The 21,446-nt window shown below is 42.4% G+C and overlaps 1 protein-coding gene across 1 annotated transcript in view; it reads right to left on the reverse strand.

Annotated features, from left to right (window-relative positions):
- The window catches only part of LOC109893856 (neuromedin-K receptor), a 37,878-nt gene extending 17,280 nt beyond the window's left edge, over positions 1-20,598 (reverse strand). Inside the window, exons 1-3 of the mRNA XM_020487059.2 lie at positions 19,979-20,598; positions 14,426-14,614; positions 13,310-13,460 (exon numbers count right to left, since the gene is read on the reverse strand). Of these exons, the coding sequence (XP_020342648.2) occupies positions 13,310-13,460; positions 14,426-14,614; positions 19,979-20,352 (714 nt within the window). The 5' untranslated portion in view covers positions 20,353-20,598. The remainder of the gene's footprint in view (positions 1-13,309; positions 13,461-14,425; positions 14,615-19,978) is intronic.
- Between the last annotated feature and the right edge of the window lie 848 nt (positions 20,599-21,446).

Raw genomic sequence — 21,446 nt, forward strand, 5'->3', positions numbered from 1 at the left:
TTGCCTATCTTACAACTCCGAGAGCTTGCCAGCACAGCTTTTGAGGCATCAAAAGCTCGCAATGCTAAGAGCCTTGACCACTCGGTTTTGAAGTTTGACCAGGAGCACTCACTCCAGTTAGAGGGTGCATTATCAGGTATTGAAGCATTGTGAGCTAACGCACAACAATGGTTTCTACCACAAAACCACGATTCTAATGACCTCCACGGTCAAAATAACTGTAAAGTATGTGGCCATCGAAACAACTTCCGCTACAATAGACCTGTTCTCTACGTTCCTGCACACAACCCACACAAAGTGTCAGAGCACAAGGGTAACAAAGGGTTAAAGGACAATCAAAATGTAGACCAATGATCCCTAGAAGTTCCACTACGTAAAGAACTAAAGCAAACAAAATTGAGAGAAGGGTCAAATATAAGTCACAAGGACTAGATGGGGAATTGCCGGACACCAGGTTCGCAGGAATTAACACCCCTAGCAAGGAAGTAAAAAATCTAATTTCTCCCGCTCTCACTTGAGACCCTATCCAGGGCCCACTTGATCAAGAAACAAGCCCACAGGCTTTGTCTAGTGACTCTGATAAAGGTTGCGAAGAAAAAAGGTCAAAAGCTAAGCTAAAACAAAGTCTACTCAAAATCAGAAAAGTTCATTTTTTTTCACCTTGAACAGAAATGGCACATCACGTCGTTGCGAACGACTACTCCACTTTGTGGGGAATTTGTCCACTAAACGTGAATCTAAACAGACATACAGTGCCTTGCGAAAGTATTCGGCCCCCTTGAACTTTGCGACCTTTTGCCACATTTCAGGCTTCAAACATAAAGATATAAAACTGTATTTTTTTGTGAAGAATCAACAACAAGTGGGACACAATCATGAAGTGGAACGACATTTATTGGATATTTCAAACTTTTTTAACAAATCAAAAACTGAAAAATTGGGCGTGCAAAATTATTCAGCCCCCTTAAGTTAATACTTTGTAGTGCCACCTTTTGCTGTGATTACAGCTGTAAGTCGCTTGGGGTATGTCTCTATCAGTTTTGCACATCGAGAGACTGAAATGTTTTCCCATTCCTCCTTGCAAAACAGCTCGAGCTCAGTGAGGTTGGATGGAGAGCATTTGTGAACAGCAGTTTTCAGTTCTTTCCACAGATTCTCGATTGGATTCAGGTCTGGACTTTGACTTGGCTATTCTAACACCTGGATATGTTTATTTTTTAACCATTCCATTGTAGATTTTGCTTTATGTTTTGGATCATTGTCTTGTTGGAAGACCAATCTCCGTCCCAGTCTCAGGTCTTTTGCAGACTCCATCAGGTTTTCTTCCAGAACGGTCCTGTATTTGGCTCCATCCATCTTCCCATCATTTTTAACCATCTTCCCTGTCCCTGCTGAAGAAAAGCAGGCCCAAACCATGATGCTGCCACCACCATGTTTGACAGTGGGGATAGGGTGTTCAGGGTGATGAGCTGTGTTGCTTTTACGCCATAACGTTTTGCATTGTTTCCAAAAAGTTCAATTTTGGTTTCATCTGACCAGAGCACCTTCTTCCACATGTTTGGTGTGTCTCCCAGGTTGCTTGTGGCAAACTTTAAACAACACTTTTTATGGATATCTTTAAGAAATGGCTTTCTTCTTGCCACTCTTCCATAAAGGCCAGATTTGTGCAATATACGACTGAATGTTGTCCTATGGACAGAGTCTCCCACCTCAGCTGTAGATCTCTGCAGTTCATCCAGAGTGATCATGGGCCTCTTGGCTGCATCTCTGATCAGTCTTCTCCTTGTATGAGCTGAAAGTTTAGAGGGACGGCCAGGTCTTGGTAGATTTGCAGTGGTCTGATACTCCTTCCATTTCAATATTATCGCTTGCACAGTGCTCCTTGGGATGTTTAAAGCTTGGGAAATATTTTTGTATCCAAATCCGGCTTTAAACTTCTTCACAACAGTATCTCGGACCTGCCTGGTGTGTTCCTTGTTCTTCATGATGCTCTCTGCGCTTTTAACGGACCTCTGAGACTATCACAGTGCAGGTGCATTTATACGGAGACTTGATTACACACAGGTGGATTGTATTTATCATCATTAGTCATTTAGGTCAACATTGGATCATTCAGAGATCCTCACTGAACTTCTGGAGAGAGTTTGCTATACTGAAAGTAAAGGGGCTGAATAATTTTGCACGCCCAATTTTTCAGTTTTTGATTTGTTAAAAAAGTTTGAAATATCCAATAAATGTCGTTCCACTTCATGATTGTGTCCCACTTGTTGTTGATTCTTCACAAAAAAATACAGTTTTATATCTTTATGTTTGAAGCCTGAAATGTGGCAAAAGGTCGCAAAGTTCAAGGGGGCCGAATACTTTCGCAAGACACTGTAACTGGAAGCAGTCCTGGAGGACTACACTTTGAGGTTTCACTCAGACTACCTCGCCTCTCACATTGAGAGTCATGCTGGAACTACACTTCCAGGACGTATCGCTCGTTCCCCCAGTGCATGTTACCAGCCTCGAATCTGAACCCCTGCTACTCGGGGCATACTTGATGGATCGGTTACTCCCACTGATGGATTGGAAAACCAACCATGTATGGTCACAGGCCACAGTGCCTTCTCCACTGACCACACCGTCTTCCCCTAACGCTAGCTGAAATGCAGTCATCCACGAGGGGAATCTGTCGAAAGCACCCCTTGGGAAAATGACGTTTCGAAACCGATCCAAGGAGATATTACGATATCGACACATCCCCATCAGCAAACGTTATTGACAACTATTTTCATGATTTCGAGCCAGTAGTCTCTGTGAATGAGCAACTTCCCTCCTCCTTGAAGTCGTGCAATACTGTATTTGAGATTAACTTCTCTTGCCCGTCGGGCACTGAGGCCATCTCAGGAATTAAAGCATTGATGCGCAGAGTGTACTCTGCTTCCGATGATACATCTTACACTTTGTGAGGAAGTGTCACCTCTTACAATGACACTAATGGCATCAGTCCAGCAACTGACCAGATGACTCCCACTCGTGAAACCCTTTGCGATATCACAGACGGATATCCTCGTCTCAGCTTGCAGGTGCTGATGAGATTGCCACATGCAGACGCGGTGGTGTCTGACAGGCCTCGACAGCCACTGAGCGTTTTGAAGCACAGACACCAGGAGATTTGGTTGAAAGGTCACAGCCATTCTCATAACAATGCAGCCGCTGACACCTCACACATAGGGTCCAACCTTTTAGTTTGTGCCTCGGATACAAACACCAACCGCTGGGGGAGGGGGGGTCCCAAGCCACAAAGGGGGGGAATAGTAGCCCAGACCCATGATGAGGCCGGTGGGGGTCGAGACTTCGTGCAACACTGTACGAGGCCGCCAGAGCAGAAAACAAATGCAGTTGTAAACGCCCCTATGAGAACAGTGCGGAGCAGACATTATCCCCGTCTAGGGACCTCTTAGAACACATCTAAGATATTATTGACTACCAAGCCGTCATACCGGCTTAGCCCACTAAGGACCTTCCTATCATTGTTAGTAACCAATATCTACTGTTTGTTTGTTATGTATTTCTGTGATTATTTAGTTAGTAAAGAAATAATTAAGCCAATTTGTGTATTGCTGATTCATTATGGAAACTAGAGTTCGTGCAGATAACCAATAATTTTTACAACGTCTGGAATGAGACTATTGAAGTAACAATTAATAATTCATTAAATAGAAGACTAATTGATCAGATATTAAAATATCTGAATAGTTATATTTGGAAAATTATAACTTTGTAATCAACATTTTCCGTGGTGCCCCAACTTCCTAGTTAATAGTCCAGACACAAAATGTGTAACTTATTTTTGTACATAATGTTTCTGCCACCAACTCTTATGACCGAAAATAGATTCTGGATATCAGGACAGTGATTACGCACCTCTTACTGGACGAAGATTTTCTCTTTAAAGAGTCGGACGCAAATGATTTACTTCAGACACCTTACAAGGCCGTCACTCGCAGTAGAAAGAGACCTCATCCAGAGGTAGCGCTCCTAGTTGCCAGGGACTTTAATGCAGTGAAACTACCTCATTCCTACCAGCATGTTAAATGTGCAACCAGAGGATACAAAATACAAATTAAAAACTAGACCACCTTTACTCCACACACAAAGCTCTCCCTCACCCTCCCCATTTGGCAAATCTGACCATAATTCTATCCTACTGATTCCTGCTTACAAGCAAAAACTAAAGCAGGAAGCACCAGTGAATCAGTCAATAAAGAAGTGGTCAGATGACACAGATGCTAAGCAACAGGACTGTATTGCTAGCACAGACCAGAATAATCCCAAAACATATTCCAATGGCATTGAGGACCACACCAGTCACTGGCTTCATCAATAAGTGCATTGATGATGTCGTCCCAACAGTGACCGTACGTACATACCCCAACCAGAAGCCATGGATTATAGGCAACATCCGCACTGAGCTAAAGGGTAAAGCTGCCGCTTTCAAGGAGCAGGAAGCGTATAATAAATCCCACTATGCCCTCCGACGAACCATCAAACAGGTAAAGCGTCAATACAGGACTCAGATTGAATCGTACTACACCGGCTCCGACGCTCGTCGGATGTGGCAGTGCTTGCAAACTATTTCCCAGTGACACAAGCTTACCAGACAAGCTAAATTACTTCTATGCTCACTTCGAGGCAAGAAACACTGAAGCATGTTCCAGATGACTGTGTGGTCACGCTCTCCTTAGCATTTTTGAGGAAGACCTTTTAACAGGTCAACATTCACAAGGCCGCGGGGCCATACGGATTACCAGGATGTGTACTCCAAGCATGCGCTGACCAACTGGCAAGTGTCTTCACTGACATTTTTAACCTCTTCCTGACTGAGTCTGTAATACCAACATGTTTCAAGCAGACCACCATGGTCTCTGTACTAGAGGTTGGCCGATTTTGATTTTTCAACGATTTATTATTTCAACGAAACCGATTATTGGAGGACCAAAAAAAAGCCACTACCGATTAATTGGCCGATTTTTTAAAAATGTATATGTAATAATGACAATTACAACAATACTGAATGAATACTTATTTTCACGTAATATAATACATCAATAAAAATCCATTTAGCCTCAAATAAATAATGAAACATGTTCAATTTGGTTTAAATAATGCAAAAACAAAGTGTTGGAGTAGTAAAAGTCCCATGTAAAAAAGCTAACATTTGAGTTCCATGCTCAGAACATATGGTTCCTTTTAATATGAGACTTCAATATTCCAAGGTAAGAGGTTTTAGGTTGTAGTTAATATAGTATTTATAGGACTATTTTTTTCTTATTTCACCTTTATTTAACCAGGCAAGTCAGTTAAGAACAAATTCTTATTTTCAATGACGGCCTAGGAACAGTGGGTTAACTGCCTGTTCAGGGGCAGAACGACAGATTTGTACCTTGTCAGCTCGGGGGTTTGAACTTGCAACCTTCCGGTTACTAGTCCAACGCTCTAACCACTAGGCTACCCTGCCGCTCTATACCATTTGTATTTCATATTCCTTTGACTATTGGATGTTCTTATAGGCACTATAGTATTGCCAGTGTAACAGTATAGCTTCCGTCCCTCTCCTCGCCCCTACCTGGGCTTGAACCAGGAACACATCGACAACAGCCACACTCGAAGCAGCGTTACCCATCGCTCCACAAAAGACGCTGCCCTTCAAGGGAAATAACTACTCCAAGTCTCAGAGCGAGTGACGTTTGAAACACTTTTAGCGCGCACCCCGCTAACTAGCTAGCCATTTCACATCGGTTACACCAGCCATTAGGCTGATAGGCTTGAAGTCATAAACAGCGCTGTGCTTGCGAAGAGCTGCTGGCAAAACGCATGAAAGTGCTGTTTGAATGAATGCTTATGAGCCTGCTGCTGCCTACCATCGCTCAGTCAGACTACTCTATCAAATCATAGACTTAATTATAACATAGCACACAGAAATACGAGCCTTTGGTCATTAATATGGTAGAATCCGGAAACTATCATTTCGAAAACAAAACGTTTATTATTTTAGTGAAATACGGAACCATTTGGTATTTTATCTAACGGGTGGCATCCCTAAGTCTAAATATTCTTGTTACATTCCATAACCTTCAATGTTATGTCATAATTACATAAAATTCTGGCAAATTAGTTGGCAATGAGCCAGGCTGCCCAAACTGTTGCATATATCCTGACTCTGCGTGCAATGCACGCAAGAGAAGTGACACAATTTACCTGGTTAATATTGCCTGCTAACCTGAATTTCGTTTAGCTAAATATGCAGGTTTAAAAATATATACTTCTGTGTATTGATTTTAAGAAAGGCATTGGTGTTTACGGTTAGGTACAGTCGTCCAACGATTGTGCTTTTTTTGCAAATGCGCTTTTGTTAAATCATCCCCCAGCGTTGCATCGATTATATGCAACGCATGACACGCTAGATAAAGTAGTAATATCATCAACCATGTGTAGTTGTAACTAGTGATTATGATTGATTGATTGTTTTTTATAAGATAAGTTTAATGATAGCTAGCAACTTACCTTGGCTTCTACTGCATTTGTGTAACAGGCAGGCTCCTCGTGGAGTGCAATGAGAGGCAGGTGGTTATAGCGTTCGACGAGTTAACTGTAAGGTTGCAAGATTGCATCCCCCGAGCTGACCAGGTGAAAATCTCTCGTTCTTCCCCTGAACAAGGCAGTTAACCCACCGTTCCTAGGCCGTCATTGAAAATAGGAATGTGTTCTTAACTGACTTGCCTAGTTAAATAAAGGTATACAGTGGGGCAAAAAAGTATTTAGTCAGCCACCAATTGTGCAAATTCTCCCACTTATAAAAAGTTGAGAGAGGCCTGTAATTTTCATCATAGGTACACTTCAACTAAGACAGACAAAATTAGAAAATAAAATCCAGAAAATCACATTGTAGGATTTTTTATGAATTTATTTGCAAATTATGGTGGAAAATAAGTATTTGGTCACCTACAAACAAGCAAGATTTCTGGCTCTCACAGACGTGTAACTTCTTCTTTAAGAAGCTCCTCTGTCCTCCACTCATTACCTGTATTAATGGCACCTGTTTGAACTTGATATCAGTATAAAAGACACCTGTCCACAACCTCAAACAGTTACACTCCAAACTCCACTATGGCCAAGACCAAAGAGCTGTCAAAGGACACCAGAAACAAAATTGTAGACCTGCACCAGGATGGGAAGACTGAATCTGCAATAGGTAAGCAGCTTGGTTTGAAGAAATCAACTGTGGGAGCAACTATTAGGAAATGGAAGACATACAAGACCACTGATAATCTCCCTCGATCTGGGGCTCCACGCAAGATCTCACCCCGTGGGGTCAAAATGATCACAAGAATGGTGAGCAAAAATCCCAGAACCACACGGGGGGACCTAGTGAATGACCTGCAGAGAGCTGGGACCAAAGTAACAAAGCCTACCATCAATAACACACTACGCCGCCAGGGACTCAAATCCAGACGTGTCCCCCTGCTTAAGCCAGTACATGTCCAGGCCCATCTGAAGTTTGCTAGAGAGCATTTGGATGATCCAGAAGAAGATTGGGAGAATGTCACATGGTCAGATGAAACCAAAATATAACTTTTTGGTAAAAACTCAACTCGTCGTGTTTGGAGGACAAAGAATGCTGAGTTTGCATCCAAAGAACACCATACCTACTGTGAAACATGGGGGTAGAAACATCATGCTTTGGGGCTGTTTTTCTGTAAAGGGACCAGGACGATTGATCCGTGAAGGAAAGAATGAATAGGTATCGTGAGATTTTGAGTGAAAACCTCCTTCCATCAGCAAGGGCATTGAAGATGAAACGTGGCTGGGTCTTTCAGCATGACAATGATCAAACACACCGCCCGGGCAACGAAGGAGTGGCTTCGTAAGAAGCATTTCAAGGTCCTGGAGTGGCCTAGCCAGTCTCCAGATCTCAACCCCATAGAAAATCTTTGGAGGGAGTTGAAAGTCCGTGTTGCCCAGCAACAGCCCCAAAACATCACTGCTCTAGAGGAGATCTGCATGGAGGAATGGGCCAAAATACCAGCAACAGTGTGTGAAAACCTTGTGAAGACTTACAGAAAAGGTTTTGAACTCTGTCATTGCCAACAAAGGGTATATAACAAAGTATTGAGATACATTTTTGTTATTGACCAAATACTTATTTTCCACCATAATTTGCAAATAAATTCATTAAAAATCCTACAATGTGATTTTCTGGATTTTTTTTTCTCATTTTGTCTGTCATAGTTGAAGATTGAGGAAAATTACAGGCCTTGCTCATCTTTTTAAGTGGGAGAACTTGCACAATTGGTGGCTGACTAAATACTTTTTTGCCCCACGGTATAAAAAAAAAAATATGTATATATAAAAAATTTAAACAATTGTAATTAAATAAAAATCTGCAAAATCGTCACCCCCAAAAAATGATTTCCGATTGTTATGAAAACTTGAAATCGGCCATTCCGATTAAATCGGTCGACCTCTACTCTGTACCCAAGAACACTAAATGTAACCAGCCAAAATGACTACCAACCCGTAGCACTCAAAGTGCTTTGAAAGGCTGGTCATGGCTCACGTCAACACCATTATCCCAGAAACCCTAGACCCACTCCAATTTGCATACTGCCCAAACAGATCCACAGATGATGGAATCTCTATTGCACTGCCCTTTCCCACCTGGACAAAAGGAACACCTACATGAGAATGCTATTCAGTGACTACAGCTCAGAGTTCAACACCATAGTGCACTCAAAGCTCATCAGTAAGCTAAGAACCCTGGGACTAAACATTTCCCTCTGCAACTGGATCCTGGACTTCTAGATGGGCTGCCCCCAGATGGTAAGTGTAGGTAACAACACATCTGCCACACTGATCCTCAACACGGGGGCCCCTCAGGGGTGCATGCACAGTTCCCTCCTGTACTCCCTGTTCACCCATGACTGCATGGCCAGGCACGACTCCAACACCATTACTACGTTTCAGATGACACAATGAACAGCTAATCAAATGGCTACCCAGACTATTTGAATTGTCGTCGTCCCCGCACCCCCCCCTCTTTTACACTGCTGCTACTCTCTGGTTATTATATATGCATAGTCACTTTAACTCTACCTACATGTACATATTACCTCAATTACATAGACTAACCTGTACAGGTACCCCCTGTATATAGCCTCGCTACTGTTATTTTACTGCTGCTCTTTAACTATTTATTTGCATGTTCTCGTTAACACTTATTTTTCTTGAAACTGCATTGTTGGTTAAGTAAGCATTTCACTGTAAGGTCTACTACATCTGTTGTATTCGGCACATATGACAAATACAATTTGATGCTCCCAGTATGCATGTTGAAGGGGGTGTGTCATCTACAATCATTCACTTCCCTTCAATTCAATTCCTGGTGTTTACTCGAAAGATGAGAGAACCATTCCTTCACCTCAAATGTCTCCATACTTGATCTGCGGAAACACTAAGGAAGTGCTTGGGCTCCCATCGAAGAGAGAAGTTTGTCTGGCTTAGTAAAACCTAACAAATTGTTCGCAACACTTAAATGGGCAGAACAACACCTCAATTCACACTATTGTTAGAAAATAAAACATGTTAGAAAATAATTTGAAATTGGCAAGTAACAAGTGACACACTGTTCTGTTGCATAACAATCACATTTTGGAACAGTAAGTGCATTCTGACATCAAGTGGATAAAACAACCCATTAGAGATGTTTGAAACTCACATGTGAAAAGGTTAAAGTAAACTTTTTGTCTTCAACATTCTAAAGGCCCCATTGTGACATCACTTCCAATATTCTATTTTATTGACTGTAAAATTGACCTCTTTGTCAACCACTTAGGCAAAAAGTTAGAGCATATGCAATCTTACTCCAATTCTCTACTATTGAAATCGGAACAAGAGTGTCTGCTGACAATCAAAAGTTACAGCAGTTTGTCGGAGTATAAAGTGATGAAAAGTAGCTAGCTAACGTCAGCGAACAGCTCTGTCTCTTCACTGAGCTCCCAAACAGAGCCATTGCTATGGATTCTCCCACACACAGAGGAGCACATGGGTCAGTGAAGGCAAAAAATATTAGGAGGGTGAAGAGGGTGATTGAATTTAGAACGTACTGACGATGAAGAATTGTGAACACCAAGAAAGAAGCTACTTCCTTCTCAGGATCATACATCATGCTCTAAATAACTTAACTGGCTAGTTTTCCTGTCTGTCAAGAGAAGGGTGGGTTGTACATTGGTCCAGCTACCCTGATTGGATAGGCTGAAGCAGTCTCCGTTCACTCGCTTCATATTTCACCTAATCACTTCTGATCGCATGTTTCCGTCTAATCATTTAGATTACTGTGGCCTCCTGTCAGCCTGCTACTATGATAAATCATCAGGCGAGGAACGTTTGCTAGCAGCTATCAATGTGAATTATATCCAACATATATTATGTTTTGAGTATAAGTCACACACACACCTCTGCACACTGCTCCTAATCTGCAGCTTTTTTGTTCTATAAATCTGCAGATAGATGTACCTATTTAGGCATTATAAAACACATATTTTTTTTCCCGTTCACGAATATCAACTGTCAGTTTATGGATACGATTACGAATAAGAGTATAGCCAGGTTGTCACACCCCTAACAACAACACACTAGAATCTGATACGTAGGGTAAAGGGAAACGCTCTAGTTTTTTAAAATTTAAATTGCGTGTGAAAACATATTTTATTTTACACGCATCAACATAGAGATTTTAATATGAAGGAGAGTTGTGTAGCCTATTCAGTTCAGTCAGTCAGCATCAGTGATTTGTAAAAAAAAAATCTGAAACGGCACAGGACTGTCACGGTCTGTGTGTGTGTGCAGTGTGCGTGTAGGTCTACACTTTGTGTAGCCGTTAGCGATGATGCTAATGATAAACTACTTCTGGTGGAGATGGAGAGGCTTTCCCAAAAAACCTTCTCAATTAAAATGCTAACTACGAAGTGGCCCATGCATACCTGGTAGAATGATATGATTATTTAAATCAATCTAAATGGCCATTTGTTTTGCAAACTCATGCAAAACACACCCAAAACCTACATTTCTATTTTTCCCCAGACCTCAAAAGGGGCCCCTGATGTAGGTTTAAGCATTGTTGTGGATTTTATAGGGCCCTATGTATGCTATGCCCAGTTAACTTGTGTGTGTTTGTCCCTTGGGTTTAAAGGTGCTCAGCGGGAAGGGGTTCTCCTGTTCCCACCAGTGGGTCCCTCTTCTCACTGATCTCCCTCCAGCCCAGACAGGACATGTTTGTTTATTTATATAACTTAAACAATGCCTCATTGTCTTCTGTGCTCTATTATTATTATTATTATTATTATTATTATTATTATTATTACAGTTTAGATATACTGTCGTATTCTAGTAGCAGAGTGTATACAAGTGTAGTAGTCAGAGTGTAGTTATTTCTGATTAACTGTGTGATCTAACTGCCGCACAGTCAAAAGTAATATTTAATTTAAAAAAATATTTCACTAGGCAAGTCAGTTAAGAACAAATTCTTATTTACAATGACAGCCTACAGCGGCCAAACACGGACGACGCTGGGCCAATTGTGCGCCGCCCTATGGGACCCCCAATCACGGCCGATTGTGATACAGCCTAATAAAGGTTGATATGGTAGTACATCAAAGTAAATCAGACCAATTATTTTTCTACATTTACCTTTGACTATATGTACAGTAACTCCTTTGTTTTACATAGTCAAGTACCACAAAAATACTTTCAAAGAGCTAAAGCAAGTCCCACAACTTTACTTCATGTAAAGTTACCATCTAGTTCATTGTGATCTTACAGGCAAAACTGATCCTAGATCAGCACTCCTACTCTGAGATGCTTCATTTATGTGTCTGGGGGGGGGGGGGTGGAGGTGACCTTCTTACTATTGAAACTCAATGGTTTATGCAGAGGTATTGTTCTGACACATAGAAAGGTCTCTTCACATACAATAGCCTAGCCTGGTGCTCCAGTCCGTTCGTGTTTTAGCCAACTTCACACTCCATTTCTCTTGTCTCTGTGGTCTTTAGAGTGTGGACACTAGTGCCTCCAGTCCAATCCTTATCACTCGTTAATTCCCAGTGGAGGTGCATCTCTCATATTTCCTGTCGGCTTAAGGTCATTTACCCAGCAGTGCTCCCACTTTAAAGGAGCAATCTGGAATTAGTACATACATGTTTTAACTCAATTGGATGGCCAGTTCTTAGCTGTTCAGCAAAAAAGTGTCAGGGAGTCAGCTTTGTTGTTGTTTGAATCTCAGATTGCCCCTTTAGGGAGCCTCTTAGGCTTAGTGCCAGAATGGACAGGGCCTGACCCACCTACTGTGGTCGATACTGAATCGTATTGGCACAGCTTCTTAGGGACAAAATGGGTCAAAATCCAAAGCAAAATGTAATCTCTTATATGGAGTGTGTACCGAAATGTTGGACCAGTTTTCAATTAATGCTGCCTATTTCCTGTTTCCGTTTAACACAACTATTTTCTTAGGAAGCACGTTTTATTCTCAAAACCAGAAAACCACACTGACAAGTCACCTGTTCTGACTGTCTGAGTGTGCCTGTGACTCACAAAGTAGACAGTCCGGAGAGTATATCCAAGTGTTGACTTTTGACATCGGGACGAGATGGAGGGCCAAGCTCACAGTGCCTCGGGACGCCATTACCATTCAGAGCTAGCGCTGCATGTCAAAAAGCCACTACGTCAAAGAAACAGGGTCGATGGAGGAACGGTGACCACAAGTCAGAAAAAACGAACGTCTCAAATTCATTTTTCATAGACTTAAAGGTCTGTGCTGTGTTGATAGGTTTGTGTCTGTGGATTAGGTGACCCAGACTGTAACGTAATAGTTGTGAATGTCTGTGAATGTCGAAACACAAAGACACAGTAAATCCTCTATTATCTTGCTATAAACGCACAGTTTGTACCCATAGTACAGTATGTGTGTAGTATGTGTGTTTTGATGAATTATATGTCCCCGTAGTACACTAACCCTCAACCAACTCAATTTAGTGATTTTTTGGCACTTTGAAGATAGTCAAAAAGCCAGTACACAATAATCAATCTATCTGTGAAAATCCTAGTGGATGGCTTATATGGCATTGCTACTGCCTTAAAGTTCCTGAGACCTGAAGCACTGTCACCCCAGAAACAAAGATACCTTTTCTTGGTCAGTGGTAGTGACAGAGCATCGTAAGTACGTTGTGTTGTTGTGTCATGGGTTATAATCCCGAGTCAGCTCTGGATTTACCTTCCTCTTGGCCCGGAGCTGGCCGTGGTAGTTGTCAGATGAATCCCCTGGGATCTCTCCCCCCCACAGAGTCACCCCGACGATGGTGTAGGTGATTCCCATTACCATTAGGGGCAGCAGGTAGACCAGTACCATCACAATGATATGAAACCTGGGCATGACAGGGAGAAAACCAGAATGTAAACAAAGATGAAACAACAATGAGCAAAATGGCACTGGCTCATTTTTTAAGTGGATATGCAGGCAGAGAAGTAACGGATGAGATGAAGGAGGAAAATAAGAGTGAGGTAAACTAGACAGGCATGATAAAAAGAGCCGTTCAAATCTCAGAGAGAGAGGAGAGGACCAGTGTGCACTTCCAGAAAGGAGAAAAGCAGAAGGGAAGAGAGAAGAGTGCTAGTCAGATGACGTGTTTATACTGTAACACAACAAAAAGGAGTGAGGTGAGATAACACATTGAGTTGTAGAGAGAAGAGTGAAAATGGCTATGCTAAGCTAGCCCAGAGCAGGCAAGCTAATCATCTCTCTCTCGTTCTCAACTGGTACAGTCACATCTTTCCATTGTCGCAGCCAATGTGTGATGAGCGCTCTGGCACAATATGGCTGCCATAATGCATCATAATGCTGCCATAATAGAACCCTAAAGAAGGCCATGAGCTGAAATAACAATAAATTCACTTTTCTATCAACTTCCACTGTCCTCCAAGAGTTGATGAATATGCTCCTCACTTCAGTTTGCTCCTCAATTCATGCACCTTGGTTGGAGAGCGGCAGTGTTCCCATAACACATAAGCTGCCATAAAGTGTAACCATGTAAAACGGAGTGAAATGAAGAGGCTTATGATGATAAAAAAGTCTTAGGGTGATAAACATGTCTCATATGAAGTAGTCGTATAGAAGTCTAGAATGAGGTGGCCTGGTGCGATATACCGCTGCCCGCATGGGTTCAGATCTGGCCTACTGCTCTTTCAGAACTCTCCTACCTTTCACCTCTATCGCTCTCTATCCAAATAAAATTAAAAAATACTTCAAAGATAAATAATGTATACTTTTTTAAAGGCTTGAATGAGGCTAGTCTACAAAAGAGGCTACAGGGCTAAAGGTGTCGTGACTCACATGAAGGGGTCGTCCTCCTTGCGGGGCCAGGCCACGTAGCAGATGGTTCGGCGGGGCAGGATGCGGATGGTGGAGTAGAAGCAGAGTGGGAAGGCCAGCACCACGGCCAGCGCCCAGATACACATGATCACCACCTTGGTGGCTGTAGCCGACAACCGGGGCTTCAGAGGGTGGATGATGGCCATGTACCTGCAGGGGTCAAGACGTTGAAATCAAATCAAATTGATTTATATAGCCCTTCATACATCAGCTGATATCTCAAAGTGCTGTACAGAAACTGAGCCTAAAACCCCAAACAGCAAGCTATGCAGGTGTAGAAGCACGGTGGCTAGGAAAAACCTCCTAGAAAGGCCTAAACCTAGGAAGAAACCTAGAGAGGAACCAGGCTTTGAGGGATGGCCAGTCCTCTTCTGGCTGTGCCGGGTGGAGATTGTAACAGAACATGCCCAAGATGTTCAAATGTTCAGAAATGACCAGCATGGTCAAATAATAATAATCACAGTAGTTGTCGAGGGTGCAACAAGTCAGCACCTCAGGAGTAAATGTCAGTTGGCTTTTCATAGCCAATCATTAAGAGTATCTCTACCACTTCTGCTGTATCTAGAGAGTTGAAAACAGCAGGTCTGGGACAGGTAGCACGTCCGGTGAACAGGTCAGGGTTCCATAGCCGCAGGCAGAACAGTTGAAACTGGAACAGCAGCACGGCCAGGTGGACTGGGGACTCCAAGGAGTCATCATGCCAGGTAGTCCTGAGGCATGGTCCTAGTGGGGTCAAAGGTCAAACATAAGGTAAGGGACAGGGGGATAGGTAGTCAGTTGTACAACGGAATGCATTCAACTGAAATGTGTCTTCCGCATTTAATCCAACCCCTTTGAATCAGAGGAAGTCCTCTCTTTCAGGGTGTGGGGAGTCTTGGAAGTCCCATACATGAATTTTTTGGAGTGGCAAATTACATAAATGAATGTGTGAATGTTATTTTACATTTTTGACATGCAATTTGAACTATTTAATTCAATTCCTGTACTGAATCCAGAAGGAATTGCCTGCATCCTTGCTCCTGTCTTTGTCTCTAGTGTTTCCAAAACACAAAGACATTCAGAAATCCACTTGTGGTCTGGGGGTTTCTATTGTAACGTCGATTCATTCATATCAAACAAGAAGCTTTGGGGCAAAGCCACAGACAAAGCTGAAACAATGGATCGTCCAAATTAGTAGGAGATTACTCTGAACACACTGTAAGCCTGGAGACACATTTTATTATGCTGCTGCGTCCTCGTTTGCCTCACTTTATGACGGTCCATTACTGAGAGCCACGGCATGTTGATGCTAATGCTAATTAGCATCTCCTTTCCTTGAATGAAGCGCCTCGGACTCTGTTTCTGATAACTTTCAGAGCCCTGGCTGCCATCTCAATCACGGTTGGAAAACTTCCAAAGGGCCAGAGAGCAGTCCCTCAACTCGTCTGTAATCACTTGGTATTTAGTCTGAGTGGCACTTGGGCCCTGGTATTGAGATGAGAGGAATTCAGAATTAATCAATTACACTTCAGTAGCAGTGTCTGTGCAGTGCAGTGCCACGCAGGGGGCTGCTCTTTCAGGGCTTCAATGTATTTCATCACAGAAATCTCATTATGGTGTTTTCCTGAGGTCTTAGGTTTGCATCACAAAATTAGCCATTAAAGAATTTGAGCGTTTCATTCATTAAAGGCCCAGTGCAGTCAAAAACGTGTGTGTGTGTGTGTGTATATATATATATATATCCACACTATGAGGTTGGAATAATACTGTGAAAATTATAATGACCTTTAAGTGAAAGAGCTGTTTGAAAAGACCGCCTGAAATCAGCCTGTTTGGCGGGATGGAGTTTTGGCCTGCCTGGTGTCACCACCTCTCTGCCAATAACAGCTAACTTGCTCTTTATTAAGAAGCTATTGTTGTTTCTTTTTTACCATTTTAGTTGAAAATATTCACAAGAAGGTATTTAATTGTTACCCAGAAATGATTTGATATTGAGATAAAAACATCTGCATTGGATCTTTAATGATTTTCAGAGTTGTAACTTGCATAGAGAGTTGTAACTTAACATCAGTTAGAGGCTACTGTGCCTAACATGACCATCTAAGAATAACGAAGAACACTGAAGTCAGAGACTTGCTTGAAGAGTGTCAACTACCAACAATGGTAAATCTAAATCAGTCCCATCTCAAAAAATACACTCGCTGACAGACTGGCACCTCGTCACACTCTTCCCTCCAAACGAGTATGTGAGGATGTCTTGCCGTTTTTAATCAAAGGTGTGTATAGGAGTCTTATCCGAGGTGCTGTTCACACAGCAAATGCATTTGACTTCCACAGGAAATAGGGATGGAGGGGCGGAAGGGGAGCACGGATGGCCCCAACATTGCAACCCGGGGCCATTTCCAAGGCGACACACTGTCTGGATTGCGCTGCGCATCAGTTCGTTCAGCCATGAAACAAGTAGGACTGGAGGTTGTGTGTTTCAATCTGGGTCAAATCTATGGTCTCTTTAATCGCTGGCATTGGGTGATGAAATCGAAGGGACACTTAAAAAGATGGAATTTGTCTGCCTCGGCTGCAGGAAGGTCATTGAGAGCAGAGCCTAAAGGGTGCGCCTTTTGTGTTGTCGCCAGAGCTGCAGGAGATACCAGTGCCTCACACTCACTACTTCTCCTCCATTATCACACCATAGCTCTATAGTATGATGTAACATGGGGATATTCATCAATATCGAATCAGCCAGAGTCCCATTTGATATGATAATCTCATTAAGTGACACGACAGAAGAGTCATTGAGGGATGTATGTGTTTTGTGTGTGCCAAGCCACTTGTGTTTGATGCAAGGGTATGTGGATGCTTTTGATGGAAGTGTGTGCGTATGTGTGTGTGTTTTTTATTTTTACAAGCCAAGTCTGGCATCTGGCTTTGGCTAGGGTATAAACAACCCTTTAGGCTTGTGGAGTTAGGAAACAATTCCTGTCTTGTCTGTCTCATCTCTCTAGCAGACCATCGGAGAATGGTGTCAACAGAAGGACAGCAACTCATAGTGTTTGACTGACACCCCAATGAGTGAATACTATTCAGTTAAAATGCCAATTCCAATCAATCAATCTGCTGTAAAATTTGTGAATCATTTAAATTCACGGCAACCAATCAACCACAGAAATAAGAGCAGAGCCGAGATGACTGTGTATACAATGCATACGCTGTATATCAATGCACTTCATACTTCAAACACCAGATCCATTTGTGCTACAGCCAGTTCCTATGATCATAATCAAGCCATGTTTGACATGACAAGGTGTAACCGGTGTGAAATGGCTAGCTAGTTTGCGGGGTGCGTGCAAATAGCGTTTCAAATTGGTGACGTCACTTGCTCTGAGACCTTGAAGTGGTTGTTTCCCTTGCCCTACAAAGGAATGGCTTTTGTGGAGCGATGGGTAACGATGCTTCAGGGGAGGCAGTTGTTGATGTGTGCAGAGGGTGCCTGGTTCGAGCCCAGGTAGGGGCGAGGAGAGGGACGGAAGCAAAACTGTTACATTGGTGCTGTGACCCGAATCACTGGTTGCTGCGGAAAAGGAGGGTGAGTGTAACCGGTGTGAAATGACTAGCTAGTTAGCGGGGTGGGCGCTAATAGCGTTTCAATCGGTAATGTCACTCGCTCTGAGACTTTGAAGCACTGTTACCCATCACTCCACAAAAGCCGTCCCTTGCAGAGAAAGGGAAACAACCACTTCAATGTCTCAGAGCGAGTGGCGTCACAGATTGAAACGCTGTTAGCGCGCACCCCGCTAACTAGCTAGCCATTTCACACTGGTTACAAAGGCATAACAATGGCCATAGGAATTGACAAGACAGCACAGATCCAAGCATACTATAAATATTTAACTACACACAATTATCTAAGGGGTAGTGTTTCTCTGCATGGTCAACTGTTGTGAAGTGGAGGCACAATAACACAACCCTCTGAGGCACCTCCATTACTGGAATGGATGTGTGTAGGCTTCCCCAGTAACACCCCCTGAAGATGCCATTAATAAGTTATTTGCGTCTGAAAATGAGCAATAATAGAGCGGGCTTGCGCCTATTTGTCAAACGACTGATTAGTTATTTCCAAGCTGTCTTGGCGGGGCATTTTCCAAATGTAGGTTTTGGTTTCCTTGAGTATAAGTAAAGTAAAATGGATACTGGTGTTTGTGTTGATAAAAAATCAACACAAACAAAATCCTTTTGGTCGTATGAGTGTATACCTACACACACGCGCACTCACAAGCGTGTACACACACACACACACACTGCCACCCCCTACACAGATGCAAGCATTTGCTCGCACGTGCACAAAATACTCTGCCACCCCACATGCAAGCTTGCCATCAGTGTCGTGTCAATGTGACGTTCTACTTGCTACACAGAGCGTGTTGTTTTCAGAGTGGAGGAGCAGAAGGGAAAAGCGTCCTTATTCTATTTTTCCCTAGTGTACCATATTCATTGATTATGCATAAATGCAATAGCTTTAGTCCAGTTTTTCGCAAGTATTCATTAACTTGTTACTAGTGGTTGTACTAAATGATCCTCTAATTGCACAAGATTCTTTTGTATACAATGTGAAAATAATCTATGTAGCTAGATAGCTAGAGTTTCTTCTCACTACTATTTCCTTGGCTTCATACATCTTAGTATGTGGATGTGAGCACAACATGGACAATATAGCAGCATTCATTGATTTCAAAGGAATCATTCGCTCAGTGGCTGACGGCAACGCCAGATACCCGATGGCTATAGTGTAGCAGGGCCATAATGATGACAAACCAACAATTACTGATATGCCAGAACATGCTACAGAAGCCTGACACCAGCTTTGTCTAGATTTACAGTTTGAATCACAAGGACATTTTCAACACACAACCTGTAATATAGCTGTGCTCTGGATTGATGTCAGCAGTCTGGATATTCCATGTCTATTGATATGACTGCCAAGGTAAATTCAGATGGAATATAATCTTTTTCACCTCCCCTGACTTCCGCGAATAAGATGAAAAAGTTCACGGTTTCTAATAGTTTTAATCTGTTCATTTTCTTCTGTGGTCGGTGCTGCTTTGAACCTCTCATCTGCCTCACACACACACAAAAATGTATAAATGTGCGCACATGCGTGTACGCAGGCATCCACATACACAAATTCATGATTACACATGCAATATACTGCCTTCCCCAGCAGACACACAATATATAACCCCACACACACACACTACTGCCTGGATAGAATAATCAATGAACTGCGCATTTCCTTAAACAGGAAAAAATTTAACCATGGTGTGTGATCTCAATTCAATAACAATTTAAGGGAGATGGAGGGATACCAATTCCCTACAACGTCATCAGCATCACCATGTAGAGCGAATCCTGATTTATTTTACTGGTAGAAAATGCTTGTAAAGAATCATGAGACGTGTTGAATAATAACGTTTATAGATCATAATTAATAAATACCGTTAGTGATTTAAAAAGTAGGCATAATCAGCATCAGTTGCCTACCTATCCACGGCAATTGCAGTCATCGAATAGATGCTTGCGAACACGGAGGTGACGGGGAAAAAGTTTTGAAACCTGCAATAAGCCTCTCCGAAGTACCAGTCTCCGTGGGCAGCGTATATGAAATTAATTAAAGTGTTGAAGGCGGCCATAGATGCGTCCGAAAATGCCAAGTTCAAAAGGAAATAGTTGGTGACTGTCCGCATTCGTTTGTGGGCGAGAATTATCCATATGACAATGAGGTTTCCGAACACAGCCACCGCCAAAACGGAGCTATAGGCGACCGACCACAGGGCAATGCGCCAAGGCGGCTGAACAAACTGATTCGTAAAGTTCCCCGTAGTTATGTTCGATCCATTGAGTGCCACAGCTGCCATTCTGACTTCTATGTTCACTTCCTACTGTGGAACAAGTCTTTTTTTCTGTCTGTGTCCTTGAAATGTTTGGAGAAACAGAGTAGATAGCCGCACCACTGCGCGCAACGCACCTCTCCGCAAAACGCCAGTATAAATATTCTCAACTTTGAATAAAACGACCGGTCAACTTCGACTCCACCGCAGTCGCCTGACCACATCCCATTTAGATTTTTAGTTTTGAATGCACGCCACTATTTCGGTAAAGATGGCAAGATGCGAAGTATAGTTTCCATTCGCATCCTGTTGAATGTGAGCGCGATGGCACCGCGGAGCCCCCAAGCCTCTGCAGTATAAACTGTGCGCGCACATAATGACGTACCCCCAGTTTCAGCTGGCACAAATAGGCTAGAAAGCTCGATTGATTCTGGCACTGCTGGTTTTAAACTCGGTGAAGGACAAATAGGTCAGATCAGGCGTCTGCCTACGCTCAGTGAACCTAAAAAAACACAATCCCGAGTGACAACATGTTTGGGAATCACTCCACAATCATTCAAATATCAGACAGCAAATCCATATTGTTTTATCTTCTTACTACATTTGATGAATTCTGTCAAACAACTAGGTCTTCGATTTGTTACTGATATCTTTGCAAATATTTACTTTGGAGAGATATATGGATGTTTAACAGTTCTAATCTAAGTGCAAACACTAGCCTGTTATATACCTTAAATGTTTCCACCATGGCATGCATCTCCTGATGCATTGATGCAGCTTCAGGCCCAGAGTATATATTACAAAAAAAAAATTTGCATATAAAGCCACCGCTGGCAGAAAACACAATCATCGCAGGATGAAGGAGTGATGAGTTTCCGGCCAAGGGTGGTACATTTAATAAATAATTACTTCTTCCCTCTTCTTTTATTTTTATTTTTTATTAACAACAAATCAATACAGAAAGTACATGAGGGAACACAAGTATATATAGATTATATACAATGGACAATCGAGCTAGGGGGTACAATATCACATTACAATTACACAAGGACCTTAAGGGACATACATACACTTATAATTCTAACAGCTTTTTTGTGAGTAAAGTATTTAATTGTCTTAAA

Source organism: Oncorhynchus kisutch, linkage group LG7, assembly GCF_002021735.2.
Source record: "Oncorhynchus kisutch isolate 150728-3 linkage group LG7, Okis_V2, whole genome shotgun sequence".
NCBI lineage: Eukaryota > Metazoa > Chordata > Actinopteri > Salmoniformes > Salmonidae > Oncorhynchus > Oncorhynchus kisutch.